This window comes from Nycticebus coucang, chromosome 12 (assembly GCF_027406575.1).
Source record: "Nycticebus coucang isolate mNycCou1 chromosome 12, mNycCou1.pri, whole genome shotgun sequence".
NCBI classification, from domain to species: domain Eukaryota; kingdom Metazoa; phylum Chordata; class Mammalia; order Primates; family Lorisidae; genus Nycticebus; species Nycticebus coucang.
In genome coordinates, this window is record NC_069791.1 from 83943625 (window position 1) to 83969889 (window position 26265).

The window sequence follows — 26265 nt, forward strand, 5'->3', positions numbered from 1 at the left end:
GTGATGCAGTTTGGTTTTTTTTTGAGACTTTGAGACAATCTCACTATGTTGCCCTCAGTAGGGTACCATGGCATCACAGCTCACAGCAACCTCAAACTCTTGGGCTTGAGCGATTCTCTTGCCTCAGCCTCCCAAGTAGCTGGGACTACAGGCGCCCAGCTATTTTTTTTTTTTTTTGTAGTTGTCATTGTTGTTTGGCAGGTCCGGGCTAGGTTTGAACTGGCCAGCCCTGGATTATGTGGCTGATGCCCTAGCTGCTGAGCTACAGGCACTGAGCCTGTGATGCAGTTTTTAATGTGCTTTGGACTCCCTTTGGACAAAGGGATTAGAGGAAAATAATTCCCCAATGAAGGTAGAACTCTCCCTTCTAGCCAGATGGTTTACTAAAAAGATCTAGAATATGGCAAGGGGCATAAAATGCCAAATGTGCAGAGGCAGGCTTGACATTAGGCACTCACCCTTATCTACTCATGTAAAATGCTTAGCCTTGGCAGAAAGGGCTAGTTCTCAGAGAATAAAGGTTACTCAATAGAAATCTTGGAAGTAAGAAAAGCCATCCATCACAGAGAAATTCTTACTTTTTGTTGTTGTTGTTGTTGTTGTTGCAGTTTGGCCAGGACTGGGTTCGAACCCGCCACCCTCGGGCACTGCCCACAGAAGAATTCTGAACAAAGAACTTGTTTTCCCCCAGTGGGGGGATTGTGCTTCTATTGGGTTACTAAAATAAGGGGCAATTAATCTGTTTCCAAATAAGAAGACTCAAGGAGTATTCATTTTATTTTTTATTTTTTTTGGCCGGAGCAGGGTTTGAACCCGCCACCTCCAGCATATGGGACCAGCGCCCTACTGCTTGAGCCACAGGCACCGCCCAGGAGTATTCATTTTAATATCCATGTAATTTAATTTACATGAAAGAGGCCAGGTGTGGGTGGCTAAGCCTATAATCCTAGCACTCGCTTGGAGGCAGAGCCAGGTGGATTGCCTGAGCTCAGGAGTTGACACCAGCCTGAGAGAGAGTGAAACTTCCTCTCTAAAAATATCTACTCCAGAGGCTGAGGCAAGAGAATTGCTTGAGCCCAAGAGTTTGAGGTTGCTGTGAGCTATGATGCCACAGGACTCTACTGAGGGTGACAAAGTGAGACTGTCTCAAAAGAAAAAAAAAAGAAAGAAAGAAATTTACATGACAGGTGGGCACAGTGACTTATGCCTGTAATCTTACTATAGTGGAAGGCTGAGGTGGGTAGATTGCCTGGGCTCTGTAGTTCAAGACCAGACTGAGCAAAGCAAGACCCCATCTCCACTAAAAATAGAAAAACTTGGCTTGGCGACTATAGCTCAGAGGCTAGGGCACCAGCCACATATACTAGGGCTGGTGGAAGCCAGCCTGGGCCTGCCAAACAACTACAACTACAAAAAAAAAAAAAATAGCCAGGCATTGTGGCAGGTGCCTGTAGTCACAGCTACTTGGGAGACTGAGCCAAGAGAATGACTTAAGCCCGAGAGTTTGAGGTTGCTGTGAGCTGTGATGCTACAGCACTCTACCCAGGGCAACAGCTTGAGACTCTGTCTCAAAAAAATAATAATAATACTAATAATAAAAATAGAAAAACTAGCCAAGTGTAGCAGTGGTTGCCTGTAGTACCAGCTACTCAGAAACTGAGACAAGAAGATCCCTTGAACCCAAGAGTTGGAGGTTGCTGTGACCTATGATGTCATAGCACTCTACTCAGGGTGACAAAGCAAGACTGTGTCTCAAAAAAAAAAAAAAAAAAAAATGAGGTTTGGCTCCCATAGCACAATGGTTACGGCACCAGCCACATACACCAAGGCTGGCGGATTCGAACCCGGCCTGGGCCAGCTAAACAACAATGACAACTGCAACAACAAAAAAATAGCCAGGCCTTGTGGCAGGCACGTGTAGTCCCAGATACTTGGGAGGCTGAGGCAAGAGAATCGCTTAAGCCCAAGAGGAGGGCTTAAGGAGGTTGCTGTGAGTTGTAATATCACAGCACTCTACCGAGGGCAGACATAGTGAGACTCTGTCTTGAAAAAAGAAAAATTTATGTGACAGACATTCCACTGAAATATCATTTTCTCACACCTACAAGATTGACAGAAATACAGAGGTTTGACCGTACACAACTTGGCAGGATTTGGGGAACAGGATTGCTGGGAAGAGCATCACATGGCACAGTCCCTTTGGAGGGTATTTTGAAAACATTCTCAAAAGTACAAATGCATTTTCCTTTTGAGCTAGCAATATCACACTAGAATCCACCCTGAAGAAACACCTCCACAACAGAAAACAATCATGTGCACTGTATCATCATTTGCAACAGCAAATATTAGAATAACCCCTGAATCCATCAATAGGGAACAGCTGAATAAATATAGTGGTCCTAGACAATAGAATGAACACTATGAAGCTGGAAGAACAAATGAGCAGGCTCATAGTCTACTTTTTTTTTTTTGAGTCAGAGTCCAAAGCTGTTGCCTTAGGTAGAGTGCCGTGATGTTACAGCTCACAGCAACCTTGAACTCTTAGTCTTAAGTGATTCTCTTGCCTAAGCCTCCCAAGTAGCTGGGACTACAGGTGCCTGCCACAACACCTAGCTATTTTTTTTTTTTGTTGTTGTTGTTGTTGTTGTTGCAGTTGTCATTGCTTTTTAGCTGGCCCGGGCTGGGTTTGAACCCACCATCCTTGGTGCATGTGGCCAGTTCCCTGCAGACTGAGCTATAGGCACGGCCCATATGCTACTTATTATTATTTTTTTTGAGATGAGTCTCAAGCTGTTGCCCTGGTAGAGTGCCCTGATGTCCTAGCTCACAGCAACTTCCAACCCTTGGGCTCAAGTGATCTCTTGCTTCAGTTTTTCTTTTCTTTTCTTTTTTTTTTTGGAGACAGAGTTTCACTTTGTTGCCCTTGGTAGAGTGCCATGGGGTCACAGCTCATAGCAACCTCTAACTCCTGGGCTTAGGCAATTCTCTTGCCTCAGCCTCCTGAGTAGCTGGGACTACAGGAGCCCGCCACAACACCCAGGCATTGCAGACTTTTTATTGCAGTTTGACCAGGGCTGGGTTCAAACCCGCCACCCTTGGCATATGGGGCCAGCGCCCTACCCACTGAGCCACAGGCACTGCCCAGTTGCCTCAGTTTTTCTATTTTTACTAGAGACAGGGTCTCGCTTTTGCTCAGGCTGGTCTTGAACTCGTGAGCTCAAGCAATCCACCCGCCTCGGCCTCCTAGTGTGCTAGGTTTACAGGGGTGAGCCCACCACACTTGGCCTCATATTCTACTTCTTACATATCCCTAAAAGACGGCCATATTTTAAGTGAAAAAAAAAGAAAATCAAGGGTGGGAAATATGTAATATGTAAACTTTTCTCTAAGAAAGTGGTAAATCTGGGCGGCGCCTGTGGCTCAGTCGGTAAGGCGCCCGCCCCATATACTGAGGGTGGCGGGTTCAAACCCGGCCCCAGCCAAACTGCAACCAAAAAATAGCCGGGCGTTGTGGCAGACGCCTGTAGTCCCAGCTACTGGGGAGGCTGAGACAGGAGAATCGCTTAGGCCCAGGAGTTGGAGGTTGCTGTGAGCTACGTGAGGCCACGGCACTCTACCAAGGGCCATAAAGTGAGACTCTGTCTCTACAAAAAAAAAAAAAGAAAGTGGTAAATCTTCCTTTGAAGCAGATTAGAGAAAACAATATATATGTGTATACATATATAATTAAAAGAATAAGAAAGAGGGAAAATAAAAGTATGTTTTCTTATTGGTTCTATTTGTATAAAGAACCACCCAGAGGGTACATGTGAGGGACTTATCAATGTAACTTTTTTATATTGTTTTTATTTTTGAATGATTTATTTGAATCTATTTTCCATTCAAAAAACTAAAATAAACTTAAAATATTAAATGTCGGGCGGTGCCTGTGGCTCAAAGGAGTAGGGCACCAGCCCCATATGCTGGAGATGGTGGGTCCAAACCCAGCCCTGGCCAAAAACTGCAAAAGAAATAAATAAATAAAAATAAAATATTAAATGTCCAAAGGCTGATTTAAATTTGTAAATACATGATATAATGAGAAATGCTGCTGACATTCCTATTGAAGCCCCAAGGTGGAGGGCGGTAGTGTTTCACCTCCCTGATGGAGTGGCCTCCACAAACCTCAGGACCCTGATGCTTGCAGGAAAGTATAAGCAATATTTTCAGAGGACAAACTGCCTTCTTTTAAGAGATCAATCTGTAATGCATGAGAGATAAGAATGAAGCAACGACCAAATATGGCTTCTGGAAATTGAAACAATTTCTTAGTGAAGCCAATAGGCTTTTGGTGACCTGATCATTTATTGGAGGGCAAAGTTTTTATGAAATGGCTAAAGAAGATGAGAAAGGGAAAAGGGAAAGGGGAAAAAAGATCAAGGAAAGTCAAGACTTGGAAGGATGGGTTGTGTGGCAACCTGGTTTTGCCTGGAGTCAGTGCTTATGGAATACCTACAACTGGTAGGTTCTTCCCCAGGTGATAGCTCTTGGGATTTCCTATCATGTGCAGCAACAAAGCTAATAGCACAGAGAAGCAAAGCAAACCCCCAAGGTCACAGAGCAGGGAAAGGAAAAAACCTGGGGTTGAAACTAGCCAGTCTGACCGCTAATCCAGTGCTCAGAATGCTCATGACACCCTGTTGTTTACCTGCCTGCATGCCCTCATCAAGCCCAGAGGTAGGAGCCCCCTCAGATCCACTGTCATGACTGTTCCTACCCCCATACATCCTTCCTGAACCCTGAATCTGGCTTCCACCCATAATGTCTGCAAAAACACCTGTGTGTCATCCAAGCTTACACCTGAGACTGCATAATCCTAGCATTCTGGGAGACAGAGTTGGGTGGATTGCTTGAGCTTAGGAGTTCAGTTCAAGACCAGCCTGAGCAAAAGTAAGATGAGACCTGTCTCTACTAAAAAACAGAAAAACCAGCCAAGTGTTGTGGCAGGTGCATGTAGTCCCAGCTACTGGGAGGATGGGGCAAGAAGACTGCTCAAGCCTACGAGTTTGAGGTTGCTGTGTGCTATGATGCCATAGCACTCTACCCAGTGTGACCAAGTAAGACTTTTGTCTTTAAAAAAAAAAAAAAAAAAGGGCCGGGCACGGTGGCTCACGCCTGTAATACTAGCACTGTGGGAGGCCGAGGCAGGTGAATTGCCTGAACTCACAGGTTTGAGACCAGCCTGAGCCAGAGCAAGACCTCATTTCTAAAAATAGCCGGGCATTGTGGCAGATGCTTCCCAAGTAGCTAGGACTACTTGGGAAGCTGAGGCAAGAGGATTGCTTGAGCCCAAGAGTCTGAGGTTGCTGTGAACTATGACACTATAGCACTCTACCAAGGGTGACAAAATGAGACTCTGTCTAAAAAAAAAAAAAAAAAAACAAGATATGTGTGTGTCAAAGCCAGGCAAATAAAGGAAGGAGGCAGGGTGGGGACGGGGAGGGTACAGAGCAGCCTTGAGAGCAGCTGCCCAGCCTCATGGGGTAATCACTGCTTGGCTCCAACTGCTGGTTTCCACGTAGGAATGCAGGCCTGGTTTTGCTGGATTAGATTTTTCCAGAGACATAAAAAAGTTCTGTACAGGCCCAATAAAACAGACCTCTGGTTTCCAAACTAATAGGTAACTAGGCAGAGCACTAGAAAACCTCCTGCCTGTCCCATTATTTCATCTTGATGCCATGGACTTCTTTAAGGGTATCCCACCTAAATAACAGAACTGTATTAGGCAAAAAGTAGGACTGTTTGAAAGCTGGGTAAACACTCCTCTTCATTCTCTCCAGGCTGTCTGGGCCTTTATGTCACCTTCTGACTGGAAAAGACTGAAACAATATCCCTGTCACTTTTCCTTGGCATTTTCTGTGTAACTCGACTTCTGGGGCCTAGTTTAATGCCAAATTACCTAAGATAAACAAGTCATGCTAAGATTCTTTCTTCCTTTCCAAACCCAAATAGTATCTGGCAGCTAGAAATGGTTATTTATAACCTGCACACTGTTATGTGCATTTGTTTGGTTTAGAAATGCTTAGGCATGCGTTCTTGGCTGTCCTCAAACTACATAATTAGATAAGAGCCTGGGGAGAGTGCTATACAGTGGCTGAGAGGTGAAGCTCTGGGTCAGCCTGTCTGGCTCAGCCACTCTTACCTGTCTGGGTGTTCTCTTAAGTCTTTTTTCTGCAGTTTTTGGCTGGGGCTGGGTTTGAACCCACCACTTCCGGTATATGGGGCCAGCTCCCTACTCCTTGAGCCACAGTTCTGTTAGTTGTAAGTCCATTTTAAGACTACTGTCAGGGTTGGCTCAGTGCCTGTACCACAGTGGTTACGGCGCCAGCAACGTACACCAAGGGCCTGCTCCAGGCTAGCTAAACAATGACAACTGCAACAACAACAAAAAATAGCTGGGTGTTGTAGCAAGAGCCTGTAGTCCCAGCTACTTAGGAGGCTGAGGCAAGAGAATCGCCTGAGTCCAGGAGTTTGAGGTTGCTGTGAGCTGTGATGCCATAGCACTCTACTGAGAGCTACAGAGTGAGACTCCATCTCAAAAAAAAAGACTACTATTAGGGTTAAAACAGTACATATAAAACACTTAGAACGGGAGCTGCATATAGTAGGTATTTAGCAGTTATTGGCTCCCTCCCCCATAAATTGCTGACTTTTCATAGATCTCAACAGTCCACAAATACTGAACTTTGGTTCCTAAATATATCCTAAGTCTGTTTATTTCTCTTTAAGCCCTGTCATCTCTCTGGACCTTTTTTTTTCCCCCTGGAATTTTCTGTCTTTTTTTAAGAGACAGAGACTCATTCTGTCATCCAGGCTGGAGTGCAGTGGCTCAAACATAGCTCACTACAGCCTCAAATTCCGGGCTCAAACGATCCTCCTGCCTCAGCCTCCTGAGTAGCTGAGACTACAGGTGCCCACCACCATGCCCATGCCTGGCCATTTAAAAAAGAAATTATTTGTACAGACTGGGCTCACTGTGTCGCCCAGGATGGTCTAGAACTCCTGCACTCCAGCTGTCCTCCCGCCTCAGATCCCCAGAGTGCTGGGATTACAGCCATGAGCCACAGCACTGGGCCTCCCCTCATCTTTTTCATTTTATTTTATCATTATTTTTTTTTTTTTTTGAGACAGAGTCTCACTATCTCACCCTCACCCTCACCCTCAGTAGAGTGCTGTGGTGTCATAGCTCACAGCAACCTCAAACGCTTAAGTGATTCTCTTACCTCAGCCTCCCAAGTAGCTGGAACTACAGGTGTTCACCACAACGTCCAGCTATTTTTTAGCTGTAGTTGTTGTTTGGCAGGCCCAGACTGGATTCGAACCTACCAACTCCGGTGTGTGTGGCTGGCGCCGTAGCCGCTGAGCTACAGGCACCAAGCCAAAGCATTGAGATTTATAGGCATGAGCCACAGTGCCAGACCAAGAGCTCCTTCTTATCAATCAGATCTCAGCTTAAACAGACCCACCTCCCCAGAATAAACTAGCCCCGAGTCCTCCCTACTTATCTTTTTCTTATTGATGTGTTTGCAGTCTGTCTCCCTACTAAATATCAGTCCCATGAATTGGAGTTGAAATTGTCTGGCCTTGTTTAAAATCACTAAATCTTCCACATCTGGAACGTGCCTGGAATGGAGTAGGCATCGGTAGACATTTCTAGAATTGAAGAATGAGTGAATGACTGAATTTCTGAATGGATGGTGCTGGAAGGGACATGAGGCATGAGTAAAGAACCACAGTAAAGACTTCATATTCTTGGGCAACATGCTTCCCTGACCCTTTCCCCTTGCTCTTTCTGAGATGGTAAAACAAACTATGACAAAGTAACTTTGACACACCATTGGAGATAATTGGAAAATATTGATTTTTTTCTATTTGAAATAGTAAAGATGAGTAAATGCTACACTTCTGTAATCTAATCAGTGGCTTATGTGACAACATGCTTCTCAGGCTACAAAGTATTTTGGTCTCTCTCTGAATCCTTCATGCAAGCTCCTAAGCCCATTCCCTCTCTCAAGCCAGCCCTGTCCACCCATCCCAGCTGCCCATAGAATACAAGTGAGGACTTTGCATTTGTGATTTTCTGTGTTTGTGCGCATGAGTATCCAAACTAAAGTGCCTTTGATTGTTTGCATCCCCCCCAATCAAAATGATCTGCCAAACTGCCCTGAAAAATATGTGAAATAGAATATGAAACTCCTCAGAATCCTAAGGAAAAAGATGTGCTCCTTCCTCAGTTAACTAATTTTTACTGAGAGCTTACTAAGCAAGCACTAGGTGCTCTTCTAAGGATTTCATTTATTTTGTGTTTTAAAAAACAATTTTATAGGTGGCTCCCGTAGCTCAGTGGGTAGAGTGCCGGCCACATACACTGAGGCTGGTGGGTTCAAACCTGGCCTGTGCCTGCTAAAACAACAATGACAACTGCAACAACAACAAAAATAGCCGGGAAGGCTTCTTGGACGTGGCTCTCTGGCCACAGTCAGGGATGTTCATTTTCCAGAGGTTGGGTGGTTTTCCATTGACAGGCTTCTGTGGATTCATGTGAGTTCATTTAAAAATAAGGTACACTAAAATGATAGGACAAAAAGAACTTGAAAAGTCACAGAGGGGCAGGGCGCAGTGGCTCACGCCCGTAAGCCTAGCATTCTGGGAGGCCAAGGCAGGTGGGCTGCTTGAGCTCAAGAGGTCCAATCCAGCCCGAGCAAGAGAAAGACCCCTGTCTCTAAGTAAAAGTAGAAAACCTGAGGCGAGAGGATCACTTGAGCCCAAGAGTTGAAGATTATTGTGAGCTATGATGTTTGATGACGCTGTGGCACTGTATCCAAGGCAATAGCTTGCAACTGTGTCTCAAAAATAAGTAATAGGCTCCGCACCTGTAGCTCAAGCGGCTAGGGCACCAGTCACCTACACCACAGATGGTGGGTTCACAACACCCCTGGTCTGCCAAACAACAATGACAACTACAACCCCAAAATAGCCAGGTATTGTGGCAGGAACCTGTAGTCCTAGCTACTTGGAGGCTGAGGCTAGAGAATAGCTTAAGCCCAAGAGTTTGAGGTTGCTGTAGGCTGTGACACCACGGCACTCTACCCAGGGTGACAGCTTGAGATTCTGTCTCAACAACAACAAAAATAGCCGGATATTATGGCAGGTGCCTATAGTCCCAGCTACTTGGGAGGCTGAGGCAAGAGAATAGCTTAAGCCCAAGAGTTTGAGGATGCTGTGAGCTGTGATGCCATAGCACTCTACTGAGGGCAACATTATGAGACTCTGTCTCAAAAAACACCCCAAAAAACAAAAAAACAGGGTGGCTCCAGTGACTCAGTGAGTAGGGTGCTGGCCCCATATACTGAGGGTGGTGGGTTTGAACCCGGCCTTGGCCAAACTGAAACAAAAAATAGCCAGGCGTTGTGGCAGGCACCTGTAGTCCCAGCTACTCGGGAGGCTAAAGCAAGAGAATTGCCTAAACCCAAGAGCTGGAGGTTGCTGTGAGCTGTGACACCATAGCACTCTACTGAGGGCAACAAAGTGAGACTCTGTCTCTAAAAAACAAACAATTTTATACCTATGCCAGCCTTGAAGATAAGCAGAAAATTTACGAGTTTACTTTTTTTTACGCCACAACAACTCAAACGCCCACTCTGTGCCTAGCATTATTCTAGGTGCAATAAAAGGGAATTTTAAACTTAGAAAAACATAATTTCACTTTCTCGGATTGTGTTATCTCCTTTTCCAGAGAGTAAAACCAAATAAAATCACCATTGCTTACTACAGATCTTCCCAACCCCCTCTGACTCACAGAAATGCTCATTTCTGCCAAATTTAAGATGTAATGAATTCAGCTCTTGTTTCTCCCCAAAATAAGAAGGCAGAAGTCCTTTTCACTAAAAATGTAAACAATTTTCCATGCAAGGGTAGTTTGTTTCTAATAGGTATTTAAAAAAAAAAAAAGGTTTTCATTTTTTTCTTCAGCTCTTTTCTTCTTCCAATATTGCCTGTTCTTATATAAGGCAAACTAGATACCTTTTTATCTGTTTTCCTTTCTGAAGAAAAGTATTGCATCTTGAAGACAAACTATTTCCAAGGGTAGTGATAAAAAAACCACGAAAGGTAAGGTCAACCTACATTACCTTGATGAAGCAAAGAAATGGAAAAGCAGTTGGCACTAAGATAGCTGTTCCAAATGCCTGTGTCTAAACAGTTTAGAAAACTATTTATTTTGTAAGAATGTACCCCTAGTCCAAAGTTACTACGTTTTAAGGCCTTTAGATGAATGAATTCATTCACTTCTCCTAATAGCACTATGGGAAGGTTCTATTATTAATCTCTACTTTACAATTTAAGGGTCTAGGCCCTGAGTCTAACTTCAAGGAGATCGTGTAGCTGATAAAAGGGGTCAGAGTGTGAACCCCTTAGTTGGACTCCACAAGCTCTGCCCCTTCTGCTCCTGTCCAGAATCAGGAAGGCTTGGCAAGGTGAGTGACAACTCTAAGAGAGGGAGAAGAGAGTCTAATCCTCTGCCCTGGGTTTCACGGTTTCCTTCTCCAGGCTTAAAATGAAATCTCCTTCTCAAAGGAGGCAAGAGCAGAACCTCCCACTGCACAGCTGGCTATTACAGCATGGAGGTGGGGAGAGTGGAGGGGCTGCGGGGTGCTGGGCTGAAACAGATTTGAGCCTTGCTCTCCTACTCTGGGGTTCCCTGCAGCAGGCAGTTAACCTCCCTGTGCCTTAGCCTCTGCACCTGACAACTGGACTCTCATTCATAGGCTGAATCCAGCCCACACGCCTACGTCTTGTCTCCATAATGTTAATTATTTTTTTCTGCCAACACTTAAACCTTGGGAGATTTCACATTTTAAAAGCCTGATTCTGGCTCGGCGCTGGTAGCACAGTGGTTACGGTACCAGCCACATGCACTGAGGTTGGCAGGTTCGAGCCCAGCCCAGGCCTGCCAAACAACAATGACAACTACAATAAGAAAATAGCCGGGCATTGTGGTGGGCACCTATAGTCCCAGTTACTTGGGAGGCTGAGGCAAGACAATCGCTTAAGCCCAAGACTTTGAGGTTGCTGTGAGTTGTGATGCCACAGAACTCTACCAAGGGTGACATAGTGAAACTGTCTCAAAAAAGATAAATAAAAGTTTGAGTTCTGGCTCGGCGCCTATAGCTCAGTGGTTAGGGCACCAGCCACATACACTGGGGCTGGCGGGTTCAAACCTAGCCCAGGCCTGCCAAACAACAATGACAACTATAACAAAAAAAAAAATGCCGGGCGTTGTGGGTACCCGTAGTCCCAGCTGCTTGGGAGGCTGAGGCAAGAGAATCACTTAAGGCCAAAAGTTTGAGGTTGCTGTGAGCTGTGATGCCACATCACTCTACTAAGGGCGACATAGTGAGACTGTCTCAAAAAAAAAAAAAAAAAAGCCTGAGTTCTGGATTCTCTCTTTTTTTTTTTTTTTTTTTTTTTTGAGACAGAGTCTTACTATGTTGCCCTCAGTAGAGTGATGTGGCATCATAGCTCACAGCAATCTCAAACTCTTGGCCTTGAGCGATTCTCTTGCCTCAGCCTCCCAAGCAGCTGAGACTATGGGCACCCGCCACAACTCCTGGCCATATTTTTTTGCAGTTGTCATTGTTGTTTAGCAGGTGAGGGCCGGGTTCGAACCCACCTGCCTCAGTGTATGTGGCCCACGCCCTAACCACTTGAGCTATGGGCACTGAGCCATGGACTCTCTTGAAAAACCAAAAGAACTGGTAAGACAGGGCCTGCATTCCTGCCTAGCGACAACAGCCTGCCAGATGGCAGTGTCCTTGACTCCCACACTATAGTTCTTCCTGTTGCCTTCCTGCCATTGCAGTCAAGTCCAAGGTGCCATTTGCCAGCAGGTCAGAGAGGTTTTTCCCTATGAAAAGGATGAAGTGAAGGTTCATGTGGCCACACTTTCAGTAAAAATGAGACTTGTCATTATCATCACAGCTAATACAGATGCATCAACCATGGGCCAGGCCTTACTCTAAAGAAGTTCTTTCTTTCTCTCTTTTTTTTTTTTTTGAGACAGTCTCAAGCTATCGCCCTGGGTAGAGTGCCATGGTGTCATACCTCATAGCAACCTCAAACTAATGGGCTCAAGCGATTTTCTTGCCTCAGCCTCCCAAGTAGCTGGGACTACAGGTGCCTACCACAATGCCCAGATATTTTTTGTTGTTGTTGCAGTTGTCATTGTTGTTTTAGCTGGCCAGGGCCAGGTTTGAACCTGCTAGCATTGGTGTATGTGGCTGGCGTCCTTCCCACTGAGCTAAGGTCACCGCCAGAAGTTGTGTCTTATTAAAGCATTTAATTCTCAAAACTCTAGGAGGTAGATTCAATTATTACTTCTATTTTTATTACATGATGGAGAAATTGAGGCGGTCACATGTTTCAAGAAATTAGTATACAGATTTCTTTATAAAATGGAATAATACCCCTGGGTATGCAAAGCATACTTAGGTATTGAAAGGAATCTATATAACTAGCATAATGAAATAAACCCCAGCCACAGCTGTTACTTAAGTTGCTTGCAGCCATTTGTATTTCCTGGCCCTTGGAGGCCTCCTAATTTGTGAGCCTGCCTGGGATCCTCTGGGTACTGCCTCAAAATGGAACCTGGTCTAGATCTGCCGAGTCTCTTTCTGCTCTAACCTTCTGTGATCTTAGATGGGTTCAAAAATGTATCTAAATAGTTTGAGGTTTTTGGGACAGGACATCCATACACACACAAAGCATCACTAGTTACTCAGTTTAGAAAAGTGTGGTGGCCCTTGCAGGTGACCAGACATCTGTGGTTCCTGCCCAAAACTCACAACCTTCTTTTCCCTAAAGGGCATAGTAAGTGACAGAATCCATCAGTTCAGGAGGGTCAAGGTAGCAGCAGGCTCCAAAGTGAGGGAAGAGCTGGAGTGAAAGCACCTTCACTGCAACAGGAAGTGGGACAGGGTGGTAAACAGTTTCACTATGTCACCCTTGGTAGAGTTCTGTGGCATCACAGCTCACAGCAACCTCAAAGTCTTGGGCTTAAGTGATTCTCTTGCCTCAGCCTCCCAAGTAGCTGGGACTACAGGCGCCCACCACAATGCCCGGCTATTTTCTTATTGTAGTTGTCATTGTTGTTTGGCAGGTGAGGTAGCTAGGGCAGAGCATGATGTCAGGACTGGGTTGGCTGGGGGAACCACACTTTTCCACTGGAGAAAGGGGACCCAGTCAAAATCTCTGGAAGATTGGCTATGAGGAACTTTCCTCTGTCTGCTTCATGGAGACTGGCCAGCAAGTCAATAGATTACAAGTCAGTTAATCTCTTTCTTGGATACTATGTCAAACTTTCTGCACATGTCCAAGGTCAAGTGGATGGTCACTGTCCAGCACTAGAGAACTGGAGCCGTGTGACAATGCAGTCCCAGTGGGGCCAAAGCGCCCTATTTATCAAGACTGAAAAGTCCAGGTTCTTATGTGAAATCACTATTTTTGAATATGGGAAACACATTATGGTCCTAGTACAATACTGTATAATACCTCTGGGCATGAGACTGGGTATCTAAAGATGAAGCTGGTCACAACTAACAGGTACATTTCACTGGTACATTGTGCACTTTCTAGGTGAAGGGCACACTTAAAACTCTGACCTAAAATATATAAAAGCTAGCCATGTAACCAAAACTTGTATACTCCCTAAATCTGAAATAAAGAAAAGGAATGATGAAGCTGGAGTGGAACTGCATTCCAAATTCTCCAAAGATATGTGCATAGGGCAATTGTTAAGGCTACAAGAGACATCAGTAATCATACTTTATTTTTACATAAAGGTTCTGCAAATAGCTTCAAGCTCCTCCTTCCAACTAACCATATTGCATATCATGGCCTCTCCTACTTGGAAATAAACGAGCAGTCACAGGGGAAGACCCAGAGGGAGCCAAGATGTCAAGGGTGGTGCCTTGTAAACTATATATTCTTCCACTAGCCCAATGGGCAGGCCTTACCCACAGACCTTCTCCCGGCCATGTACTGGCAGGGACAGGGTTGAGACAGGTCTTTGATAACATACTAAAGAGTATATACTGGGCGGCACCTGTGGCTCAGTCGGTAAGGTGCCGGCCCATATACCAAGGGTGGTGGGTTCAAACCCGGCCCCGGCTGAACTGCAACCAAAAAATAGCCGGGCGTTGTGGTGGGCGCCTGTAGTCCCAGCTACTCGGGAGGCTGAGGCAAGAAATCGCTTAAGCCCAAGAGTTGGAGGTTGCTGTGAGCTGTGTGAGGCCACGGCACTCTACCGAGGGCCATAAAGTAAGACTCTGTCTCTACAAAAAAAAAAGAGTATATACTTTATTCAGCTAAGTCATGGCTCTATTTCCTACTAGCTACATATTGTATAAAATCAGCACACAGTATCATAAAAAATTGTCTTAAGAATCAAATCAGAGGCCAGTCAAGGTAGCTCCTATAATAGGTGGTTTGCTCCTATAATTGTAGCACTTTGGAAGGCCAAGGTGGACAATTGCTTGAGCCTAAGAGTTCCAGACCAGCCTGGGCAGCATCGAGAAAACAAAACAAAACAAAACAAAAAATTATAGCCAGGTGTGGTGGCATGCATCTGCAGGAGGCTGAGACAGGAGGATCCCTTGAGCCCAGGAGTTTGAGGCTACAGTGAGATATGACTATATCACTGTACTCTAGCCTGGGTGACAGAGCAACACACTGTCTCTTAAAAAAAAAAAAAAAAAAAAGGATCAAATCAGATTCTGTATAGCAGCAGCCAGCAAAGCAAACTTCTGTAAAGGGCCAGATAGTAAATATTTTTGGCTTTGTGGCCCATATGGTCTCTGCTACAAGTCAATTCTTCATAAAAACAGCTACAGATTATGTGTATGCCAAAGCAGACCATATGTATAGGAAAGGACATAGTCGTGTTTCAATAAAACTTTATTTACAAAAGCAAGCAATGGAACTCAGTGCTTTCAGAAGGGAAAAGACCTTTATAGACCTTATCTTTTAGGGACTCCCATAGTGAATTGTAGTTATCTGTTTATGTCTGGCTTTCTCACCAGACTATAAAGTTTTTGGGGGGTTTTGTTGTTGTTGTTTTTGAGATAGAGTCTCACTTTTCCCCAATAGAGTGCCACGGCATAATAGCTCATCCAGCCTCATCCTCCTGAGTACTGGGACTACAGGTGGCTGCCACAACGCCTGGCTATATTTTAGAGACAGGGTCTCACTCTTGCTCAGGTTGGTCTCAAACTTGTGAGCTCAAATGATCCACCTGCCTTGTCCTCCCAGAGAGTGTTGGAATTATAGGTGTAAGGCACCTCCCCAGGTTGGGGGGTGGTGGTGTCCTTAATTTTCCTCAAGCTGGTCTCGAACTCATGAAGCAATCCACCTGCCTTGGTGTCCCAGAGTGCTAGGATTACAGGTGTGAGCCCCCACGTCCGGCCCAACTATTAAGTTCTTAGGGGTAGAGACTATATTCCTTTTTTTTCCAGATCAAAACTAAGGAACAGGCTCGGAGCCTATAGCTCAGCAGCTAGGGCGCCTGCCACATAACACAGAAGTGGGTTCAAACCCAGCCCCGGCCTGCCAAACAACAATAACAATTACAACAAAATAGCTGGGCATTGTGGCCAGTGCCTGTAGTCACAGCTACTTGGGAGGCTGAGGCAACAGAATTGCTTAAGCCCAAGAGTTTGAGGTTGCTGTGAGCTGTGACGCCATGACACTCTACCCAGGGCAACATAATAAGACTGTCTCAAAAACAAAAAAACAAAATAAAACAAAAAAACTAAGGAACAAGTATTAGTATAGTATGGCACATAATGAAGGGCACGTGGATTTTCTTTTTCTTTTCTTTTTGCTGTTTTTGGCAGGGGCTGGGTTTGAACCCGCCACCTCCGGCATATAGGGCTGGCGCCCTAGTCCTTTGAGCCACAGGCGCCACTCTGAATTTTCAAAACTATGTAAGTTAACACTAAAGCAGAATTGTAACTTCAAATGCTGATAGGCACAGACAGGAAATAGATGCAATGAACCAGTCATTGGAAAGGGCACCTTCAAAGGCTGGGCATAGTGGCTCACTCCTGTAATTCTAGCACTCTGGGAGGCTATGGCAGGTGGTTTGCTTGAGCTTAGGAGTTGGAGGTTGCTGTGAGCTATGATGCCACAGCCACAGCTGATGCCACTCTACCAAGGGCAACAGCTTGAGACTGTCTCAAAAATATAAAAATACAGGGAGGTCCCTGTGGCTCAAATAAATTTACAGAAAAGTTTTGAGAATAGTAGAATGAACTCCCCTATCACCTTCACCTGAATTCAATCTTACTCATTTTAGTCTCTTTGGATTCCAGCACACAGAGGCACTGAAATGTTACTGAATCACTAAATGAATGTCATAAGGAAAAATAAGCAAAACATAGTGTGCCAACTTCCTATAAGTTAAAGTGACAGGGAGGAATACACACTGAAAAAAATTGAGAGAAAAATGAATAAGATAGGATGGGAGCAAAGAAGAAAAAAAAAGATCAGACACAAAGACTATATGGTACACACATTTATTTTGCCTGCTGAATGTTTGCTTTGTTTTATTTTATTTTGTTATTTTTTTGCTTGGTTTATCTTAAGTCATAAGAGAAACAGATAAATCACCAGGAGCTCATGTAAACAGCACACAAAGACAGAAGCAACCACACGTGCCAACAAGCGTGCTTTCAGCAAAACCTTACTAATTCAACCGTCACCCGTTTGTAGTTTGGGATTATTTGGACAAGCTAAGCTAAATTGCATCTTGGCATTATTAATTCTTTGATAAAGTTTGCTAAGCAAATGAACAATATAAACAGGGGAAATGTTGAATATTTGCTCTGGGGTGGGGGGAATAAAAAGCAAATGAACAGCTTTCCAATCTTTTCTAATTATATTGATGTGCTGAACTTTTGTCTAATTATTATGTTCCTTGAAAATGAAGTAGAATTTTTTTCCCCCGAAACTATCTCATATTTTAAAAGCACTGGGGATAATTTGACTTTAATGTAAAGGTGAACATTTTCACAGGCAGAAAACGCTTAATACTGCCAATTTGCCTTCAAGTAAATAAAAAAAGGTCAAGCGTTGGGTTTTCTTTTAAACAAAGAGTAAGCTAATTACAAAGATTATTATTTGCTAGAGAGCTCCATCAGCAGCACTTCCCTCTTCTATTGAGTAGTGTGGAAGAAGTCTTGCTCATTTGCAGGTAATGATTAATATCAGCTACCCCAGGCCAGGTGCAGTTTGCTCACATCTATAATCCTACCACTCTGGGAGGCCGAGGCAGGTGGACTGCCCTGAGCTGACAGGTTCGAGACCAGCCTGAGCAAGAGCGAGACCCCGTTTTGGTGGGCACCTGTAGTCCCAGCTAATTGGAAGGCTGAGGCAAGAGAATCACTTGAGCCCAAGAGTTTGAGGTTGCTGTGAGCTATGACACCAGAGCACTCTACGAAGGGGGACAAAGTAAGACTCTGTCTCAAAAACACAAACAAACAAACAAAAAAACCCCCAGCTACTCCATAGGAACACTTTTCTTTTATTTTTTTTTGTAGAGACAGAGTCTCACTTCATCGCCCTCAGTAGAGTGCCGTGGCATCATCCAGCTCACAGCAACCTCCAGCTCCTAAGCTTAGGCAATTCTCTTGCCTCAGCCTCCCGAGTAGCTGGAACTACAGGCGCCTGCCACAACGCCCAGCTATTTTTTTGTTGCAGTTTGGCCGGGGCTGAGTTTGAACCCGCCACCCTCGGTATATGGGGCCAGCACCCTACTCACAGAGCCACAGGCGCCACCCCTGATAGGAACACTTTTCTATGTTCCAGACTTAGTGTTAAGTGTTTATAGGCTTTCTTCCATTGAATCCACAAAACAAGGTAGGCTTCATCATCATCGCCATTTTACTGACAGAAAAACTGAGGTTCAGAGAAGTCAATGTACATAGCTGAGATCCAAATCCAAGGCCATTTGCTCCCCTCCCAAACCTAAGAGCATTATACATATTTTTTTATTTCCTTGCTTATTTTTTATTTATTTTCCTTTTTATTTTGTTGTTGTTGTTTAGACAGAGTCCCATCTATGCCCCTGAGCAGAGTACAGTGGCGTCAAAGCTCACTGCAACCTCAGACTCGGGTTGTGGGCGTCTGCTGCCTTAGCAGGTGCTCGCCATGGTGCCTGGCTGGGTTTTTCCATTTTTTTCAAGAGTCGGGGTCTCTCTCTTGCTCAGGCAAGTCTTGAACTGAGCTCAAGCAATTCTCCCTCCTCGGCCTCCCACAGTGCTGGGATTACAGGCGTGAGCCACGGCACCCAGCACTAAAAGCATATTACACACTGCCTCACAGAGACAGATAGGGCCTGCCTGAAGTCAAAACCAATAGGCCAGAGAAAGTGTTGTGAAGAACTAGGGTCATTTGGACATGCAGAATAGACCAAACTACAGTCCATTTGGGGTATTTGCTAGACATTTAAGCTTTTGTGAGTTTTGCAATTAAACATCTTTCTGCTTTTTTTTTTCAACCTGTAGCCCTGGGTGGAGAGCCCTGGCGTCACAATTCACAGCAACCTCAAATTCCTGGGCTTACGTGATTCTCTTGCCTCAGCCTTCCCAGTAGCTGGGACTACAGGCGCCTGCCACAGTACCCAGCTATTTTTATTGTTGTTTTAGTTGGCCCGGGCTGGGTTCAAACCTGCCAGCCTTAGTGTATGTGGCCGGGGCCCTACCCACTGAGCTATGGTCTCCAAGCCTTATTTTTGTTTTTCGAGACAGAGTCTCACTCAGTTGCCCTGGGTAGAGTGTCCTGGCATCATAGCTCACAGAAATCTTAAACTCTTGGGCTCAAGTGATCCTCTTGCCTCAGTCTTCCCAGTAGCTGGGACTACAAGTACCTGGCACAACACCTAGAGAAGTCTTGCTCTTGTTCAGGCTGGTTTTGAACTCTAGAGTTAAAGGGATCCACCCACCTTGGCCTCCCAGAATGTTAGGATTACAGGCGTGAGCCAGCTCGCCCAGCCAGTAAACATCTTTCTAATAAGGCCTGGCACAGCTTATTTATTTGGCTAGAGTAACAATTCATTAAGGTATGCTTCAATTTGCCCAACAGCTACTGTGCCCATGAAATTATGTGTAAATAAGATTTTTAAAAATTAGAACAGAAAATGCGATTTTTTGAAGGTTAAATCTAACCTTAGGGTAAAGGACTCTCTTAGAAAAAATTTCTCCTTTTTTTTTTTTTTTTTTTTGTAGAGACAGAGTCTCACTGTACCGCCCTCGGGTAGAGTGCCGTGGCGTCACACGGCTCACAGCAACCTCTAACTCTTGGGCTTAGGTGATTCTCTTGTCTCAGCCTCCTGAGTAGCTGGGACTACAGGTGCCTGCCACAACACTTGGCTATTTTTTGTTGCAGTTTGGCCGGGGCCATGTTCGAACCTGCCACCCTTGGTATATGGGACCGGCACCCTACCCACTGAGCCACAGGTGCCACCCTGTACTAGCACTTCTATTTTTTACTGCTATGTACTCTAAGTAAAACAAGCAAACAAATAGTTTTCACTTAAGTATGTTCTGATGAAATGGTAAAAATTAATTTTAATACATCTCAACTCAGGATTACACATCTTTTTAATATTCTGTGGAAAAATGGGAAATGCACATAAAACATTTGCTGCAAGCCAAGAACAAAGGTTGATCTCAGAAAACAATTCTTGAATTATTTGAGTTGCCAGGTGAACTAACTGCATTTTGTTTGAAATGCCCTTTTTACTCGCATGAACAAGTAACAGACAAATTATGGTTATTCAGATTTGGGTACCTAGCAGAAGTTTTCTCAAATACAAATGAAGTGAGCCTGTCATTTCAAGGAAATAACTGATAGAATTTGTGGCAAATGATAAAATATAAGCTTTCAAAATAAAAACAAGTGGAAAACTTGTTTCTATTACCTTGAGTTTAACAGCTTCCCAACACTTAAATTCTTATTATTTATTTATTTAATTTTGAGACAGAGCCTCAAGCTGTCACTCTGGGTAGAGGGCTGTGGCATCACAGCTCACAGCAACCTCCAACTCCTGGGCTCAAGCGATTCTCCTGCATCCACCTCCCAAGTAGCTGGGACTACAGGCATCCGCCAGAACGCCTGGCTATTTTTTGCTTGCACGTCATTGTTGTTTGGCTGGCCCAGGCTGGATTTGAACCTGCCAGCTCAGGTGTATGCGGCTGGTGCCTTAGCTGCTTGAGCCACAGGCACCAAGCCTTAAATTCTTATTTTAAAAAATGGTATAGGTGGTAATATTAACAAGTATGATTTTTTGATACTGTGTAATAACATTTCTTTTTTTTTTTTGAGACAAAGTCTCACTTTTTCGCCCTTGGTAGAGTGCTATAGTGTCATAGCTCACAGCAACCTCAAACTCCTGGGGCTTAAGACATTCTCTTGCCTCAGCCTCTCGAGTAGCTGGGACTATAGACGCCTGCCATGGCGCCCTTAGAGGCAGGGTCTTGCTCTGGCTCAGGCTGGTCTCCAACGTGAACTTGTGAGTTCAGGCAATCTACCCACCTTGGTCTCTCAGAGTGCTGGAATTACAGGCATGAGCCACTGAGCCAGGCCATGTGTAATGACATTTCAGAGATCAACATTTAGAAGATTTGCATAACTCAGTAAGTGAACTAAAATTTTCCAAATAAGGACTCACCGATATTATATAACCATGTATAAGTAAAGTAGCCAAAGAATGAGATAGACCAATAGCTTTTAATATAACACAGTACAAACGTTCACCACTCTGGTTTCAGATGCCACATTATGACTAACCTTTAAGAAACTGCCACTTGCTAAGTTCTAGTGTAGAATCAAAGACCAGAGTCAACAGTTATCTCAAAAGGCAGTTAAAATACTCCTCTCTGTTATTTTTATTTATTTTTTTTTTTTGAGACAGAGTCTCACTATGTCATCCTCAGTAGAATGCTGTGGCATCACAGCTTACAGCAACCTCCAACTCTTGGGCTTAAGCAATTCTCTTGCCTCAGCCTCCCAAGTAGCTGGGACTATAGGCACCCACCACAATGCTCAACTATTTTTTTCTTGTTGCAGTTGTCATTATTGTTTAGCTGGCTGGGCCGGGTTTGAACCTGCCAGTGTCAGTGTATGTGGCCAACGCCATAACCACTGTGCTATGAGCGCTGAGCCACCCAGCTATTTTTAGAGATGAGGTCTCACTCTGGCTCATGCTGGTCTCAAACCCGCGAACTCAGGCAATCCACCCACCTTGGCCTCCCAAGTGCTAAGATTACAGGCATGAGCCACTGTGCCACCCCTGTTTTTTTTTTTTTTTTTTTTTGAGTCTCCAGCTGTTGTCCTGGGTAGAATGCTGTGGCATCACAGTTCACAGCAACCTCAAACTCTTGGGCTCAAGCGATCCTCTTGCCTCAGATTTTTCTATTTTTTAGTAGAGACAGGGTCTCGCTTTTGCTCAGTCTGGTCTTGAACCTGAGAGCTCAGGCAATCCACCCACCTGGGCCTCCTATAGTGCTAGGATTACAGAAGTGAGCCACCACGCCCAGCCAGTTTTAATTTCCTAAATGGTAAATGTCATAGATAAAATAGGCATGAGCAAAGCTCTTTGAGGAAGAGCATAAAGTGTCCTGAGGCTAAAAAGTTTTAGAACTGTTGTTCTGTAGCAACATTACATTGACCTTACCACAGGGCAAACTGGTAAAGGCCATTTTATAGTAACTCTAAAGTACTAAGGGCAAAGACATCTAAGCACAGGGCAGAATGTTCAATGAAAAACGTTTCCCCCCCCCCCCCGCATTCAGTAGATATCAAGGAAATGCAAATTCCCCAGGAACAAATTCCCAGGAGTGAGAGGGACAATGGTGTAAGAAGGAAAATGATCTGGATTCTGATATACACAATACCAGTCTCTCTAGATGTTAGTCTTCCTATCTGCAAAGTAAGATATCAGAGTATTCTGTTTTCTTTTCTGGTTGCTTCTAATTGTTAATAACATGATTCTAATCAGGGATCCCTAAACGGTGACCCACAGAGTGAGTCTGTCTCTAGCTGTCAGACTGGCCATATCATGGTATCATGAAGACAACTGGCTGGAACTCAGTGAGCAGCTTCCCTTTTAGACAGAGAATTGATTTTCAGTGACAATCGCAATCCAAACCACTAGACTTTTCTCAGCGGACATTTGCATTTGCAAACTCTGGAATGAAGGATCCCTATAAACCTTTCCAAATCTCAAATTCTATAAATCAGCTCCAGAGACAGAGTGTCTGTGTTCCTCCCTCTGTCACTTGCTTATTTATTTATTTTTTTTGGAATACAAACCAAATTACACTGATTGCATTTGTTAGGTAAAGTCCCTCTTGCAATCATGTCTTGCCCCCAGAAGGTGTGGCACACACCAAGGCCCCACCCCTCTCTCTCCTTCCCTCTCTCTGCTTGTCACTTGCCTTCTTGTTTGACTTTGGGCAAGTTACTTAACTTCTCTGGGCCTCAGTTTCCTCATCTGTAAGGTGAGATAACACTGACCTCAAAGGGATCTTACGAAGTTTAGTAAGATGCTTCCTGACAGTACTCACAAGAGTTCCTGGCACCGGACAGTACCCTGTTAACGTGGGCTATTATTATTATTAATGTCAGCGTACATGAATGAAGTGTTCCTTATTCTCACTCCACGCCCCATACCAACTCCCTTCCCAGCAGCTGTTTACAACACTCTCCACGATCAAACTTACCTCCATACCAATTCCCAGATTCGACAGTCCCACATCCCAGAACACAAGATCCTCCTTAGAACTCTACTTCTTCCCCACCCTAAGTCCTTTCACTGAGTCAAGGACCAGTACCGGGTCCTTCACCACCACAGCTCCGCAGAATGGCCATAACACTGACCACTATCCCAGCCTCTCCTCCGCATTCTGGACCACTCAACCTCCTTTCCCCTCAGATATAAGACCATTTTGGGTTAGGAAGTGATGGTCCAGGTGTCTATGGCCTAAGATTTTGCCCAGGAAGGGCACAGGAGGGATAGGATAATAACTGCCCGACCTCCTGGAGGGACCCACGGACACTCACCGTCCATCCCTAGAGGCGGCGGTTCCGGGTGCTCGAACCGGAAGCGGCCTCTACACTGTTTGCAGTTCCCCTGGTTACTGCAGAGTTTTGAACCAATGGTGATAGAGCTCCACTCACTGAGCCCGCCCTAGGAGCGTGACGTCACATCGACTCTGGAACTCCTCTTCAGATCTCCCAAGTTCGACCACCTTCTTGGGCCGCCGATTGTTGTGCGCAGGCGTGCTGCACCAGGGCCCTTGGCGGCGTGGTGCGCAGGCGCCCCGGGCGCAACCAACTAAGTAGAAATGGACGCCTTGGAGTCGTTGTTGGACGAAGTGGCTTTGGAGGGACTCGATGGCCTGTGTCTGCCTGCGCTGTGGAGCCGTCTGGAGACTCGAGTGCCGCCCTTTCCGTTGCCTTTGGAACCTTACACGCAGGAGTTTCTGTGGCGGGCCCTTGTTACGAACCCGGGCATCAGCTTCTATGAGGAGCCTCGGGAGCGACCCGACCTGCAGCTCCAGGACCGGTGAGCGAGCGGCCTGGCCCAGCGGGCGGGCGGGCCTAGGGCCCGGGGTCTGAAGGAATTGAGAGGGGGCGGGGGAAGGGAGTGGAGCTGAGGGAGAACAGCGAGTCTGAATGGGGGCGGGGGTGACCTCAGGCTTGAGGGCCCAGGAGTCGGGTGGAGTTGGGGGTTATTTGATAGCCCGTTTCGTCCGTGTCTGTGTTCAGGGGTGGCGGTGAACAGGATGGGAAGGATAGTCTTCAGGCTTCCAAGAGTATTTCCGTTTATATTGGAGGTTAGGATTAGAGAGGGACGGCATTTCAGAACCAGACCAGGGACAATTGAGATGTGCAAACCTTTATGGAGTATTCATCCAGTGCCAGACTGGAGAGGCTAAGGCAGTTAGAAATCTGCTTATCAGCAAGTTTAGCGGTAACATTAAACTTCAAGGGCTCTTTTTACTGGCCAGGTACTATGCTAGGAATTTATTCTAGGAACTTCAGGAGATTGAACTAACTTAATCCCCACAATGACCCCAGGACTTAGGTGCTGTTACAGTCCCCATTTTACAGAGAAGGAAACTGAATCACACGGAGAAGTTAAGTTACCTGCCCACGGTTATGGGGTAATAACAGACTAAGAATTGATTTGAACCCAGACTGTCCATCTCTAGAGTCTGTACTCTTAACACATAATATGAGGGTCAGGGGAGGTTCCCAGAGGTAGTTAGTACTGTCCAGGGCAAGGCTTAAAGGTTGGATTTAGGTAGCCATTTGGCAGAGTACTGTGAACAGAGAACAACAGAGGTGAAAGGAAGGAAAAGTTAAGTTTGGCTGAAGCGTGGAACTGGAAGTAGGGAATGAAGAATAATAAATGACTTTTACATATGCTTATTACAATCAGGGACTGTGCTAAGATTTTTTTTCTTTTTTTGAGAACCAAATGGAAATTTTAATGAATTCTTTTAGACAGTTTCACTCCTTTGCCCTGGGTGATGATGCTGTGGCATCATCATAGCTCATAGGAACCTCAGTTTCTTAGGCTCAAGAGATCCTCCTGCCTTAGCCTCCCAAGTAGCTGGGAGTACAAGCACCCCACTACACCCCCTGGCTAATTTTTTTCATTTTTCTATTTTTAGTAGAGATGAGGTCTCACTCTTGCTCAGGCTGGTCTCAAACTCCTGAGCTCAGGCATCCACCCACCTCAGCCTTCTAGAGTGCTAGAATTACAGGTGTGAGCCACCTAACCAGGCCTATTTATTTATTTTTATTTATTTATTTTGACATATTCACTATGTCGCCCTCAATAGAGTGCTGTGGCGTCACAACTCACAGCAACCTCAAACACTTGGCCTTAACTAACACTCTTGCCTCAGCCTCCTGAGTAGCTGGGACTACAGGCACCCACCACAAGGCCCAGCTATTTTTTGATTGCAGTTGTCATTGTTGTTTAGCAGGCCTGGGCTGGGTTCGAACCCGCCAGCCTTGGTGTATATGGCTGGCACACTACTCACTGAGCTACGGCACTGAGCCCGGACCTATTTATTTTTAATTTACATATTTTTGAAGCAGAGTCTCACCCTGTTGCCCTTAGTAGAGTACTGTGGCATCATAGCCCACAGCAACTTCAAGCTCTTGGGCTCAGGTGATCCTCTTGCCTCAGTCTTATTTTCAGTAGAGGCAGGGTATCACTTGTTGCTCAGGCTGGTCTTGAGCTCCTGAGCTCAATCCACCAGCTTCAGCCTCCCAGAGTGCTAGGATTACAGGTGTGAGTCACCTCACCCGGCCTGTTTTTTATTTCAGATTAATATGAGGGTACAAGCAATTAGGTTACAATGTTTGTATTTGTTAAAGTCTCTGTTATAGTTGTGTCCCACATACAGGAGATGTGCCATATACCCTTACATTACATTGTGCCCATTAGGTGGGAATATAGCAATCTTTTTTTTTTTTTTTTTTTTTTTTTAGACAGAGTCTCAGTCTGTCACCCTAAGTAGGAAGAATGCTATGGAGTCACAGCTCATGGCAACCTCAAACTCTTGGACTCAAGCAATCTGCTTGCCTCAGCCTCTGTAACAGGTGCAACTACGGGCACCTGCCACAACGCCCAACTAGTTTTTCTATTTTTAGTGGAGACAGTCTCTCTTTCTTGCTCAGGCTGGTCTCAAACTCCTGAGCTCAGGCAACCCACCCACCTCAGCCTCTCAGACTGCTAGGATTGCAGGCATGAGCCACCATGCCCAGCCTAAGAGTCTATATGGCATATTATTTAATTTTTACAACAACCTTGGGAGGTGGCTCATGTATCCCTGTTTTTCTGAAAAGACAACTGAGGTGCTGAGGGTTAGGTGACTTGCTCAAAGTCATCAACTAGCAAGGGCAGAATCTGGGAGGTCTATGTCCAGAATTCACTCTTTTTTTTTTTTTTTTTTTTTTTTTTGTAGAGACAGAGTCTCACTGTACCGCCCTTGGGTAGAGTGCCGTGGAGTCACACGGCTCACAGCAACCTCTAACTCTTGGGCTTACGCAATTCTCTTGCCTCAGCCTCCTGAGCAGCTGGGACTACAGGCGCCCGCCACAACACCCGGCTATTTTTTGTTGTTGTTGTTGTTGCAGTTTGGCCGGGGC

At 45.1% G+C, this 26265-nt stretch overlaps 2 protein-coding genes across 7 annotated transcripts in view; one reads left to right on the forward strand and one right to left on the reverse strand.

The window, feature by feature from the left end:
* Positions 1 to 23264, reverse strand: part of KATNIP (katanin interacting protein) — a 243581-nt gene extending 220317 nt beyond the window's left edge. For 4 of the 5 annotated variants that reach the window (XR_008373188.1, XM_053554667.1, XM_053554668.1 and 1 more), the window contains exon 1: positions 23158 to 23264. Coding sequence is in view for 3 of the 5 variants with exons in the window: in XM_053554667.1 (XP_053410642.1) it covers positions 23158 to 23164 (7 nt within the window). In the remaining 2 variants the exon portion in view is untranslated. The remainder of the gene's footprint in view (positions 1 to 23157) is intronic. The other variant, XM_053554669.1, reaches the window with a different exon arrangement.
* Positions 23265 to 23327: 63 nt separating this feature from the next.
* GTF3C1 (general transcription factor IIIC subunit 1) overlaps positions 23328 to 26265 on the forward strand; it is a 102425-nt gene continuing 99487 nt past the window's right edge. For both annotated transcript variants that reach the window (XM_053554664.1, XM_053554665.1), the window contains exon 1: positions 23328 to 23662. In XM_053554664.1, coding sequence (XP_053410639.1) covers positions 23442 to 23662 — 221 coding nt within the window. In that variant the 5' untranslated portion in view covers positions 23328 to 23441. The remainder of the gene's footprint in view (positions 23663 to 26265) is intronic.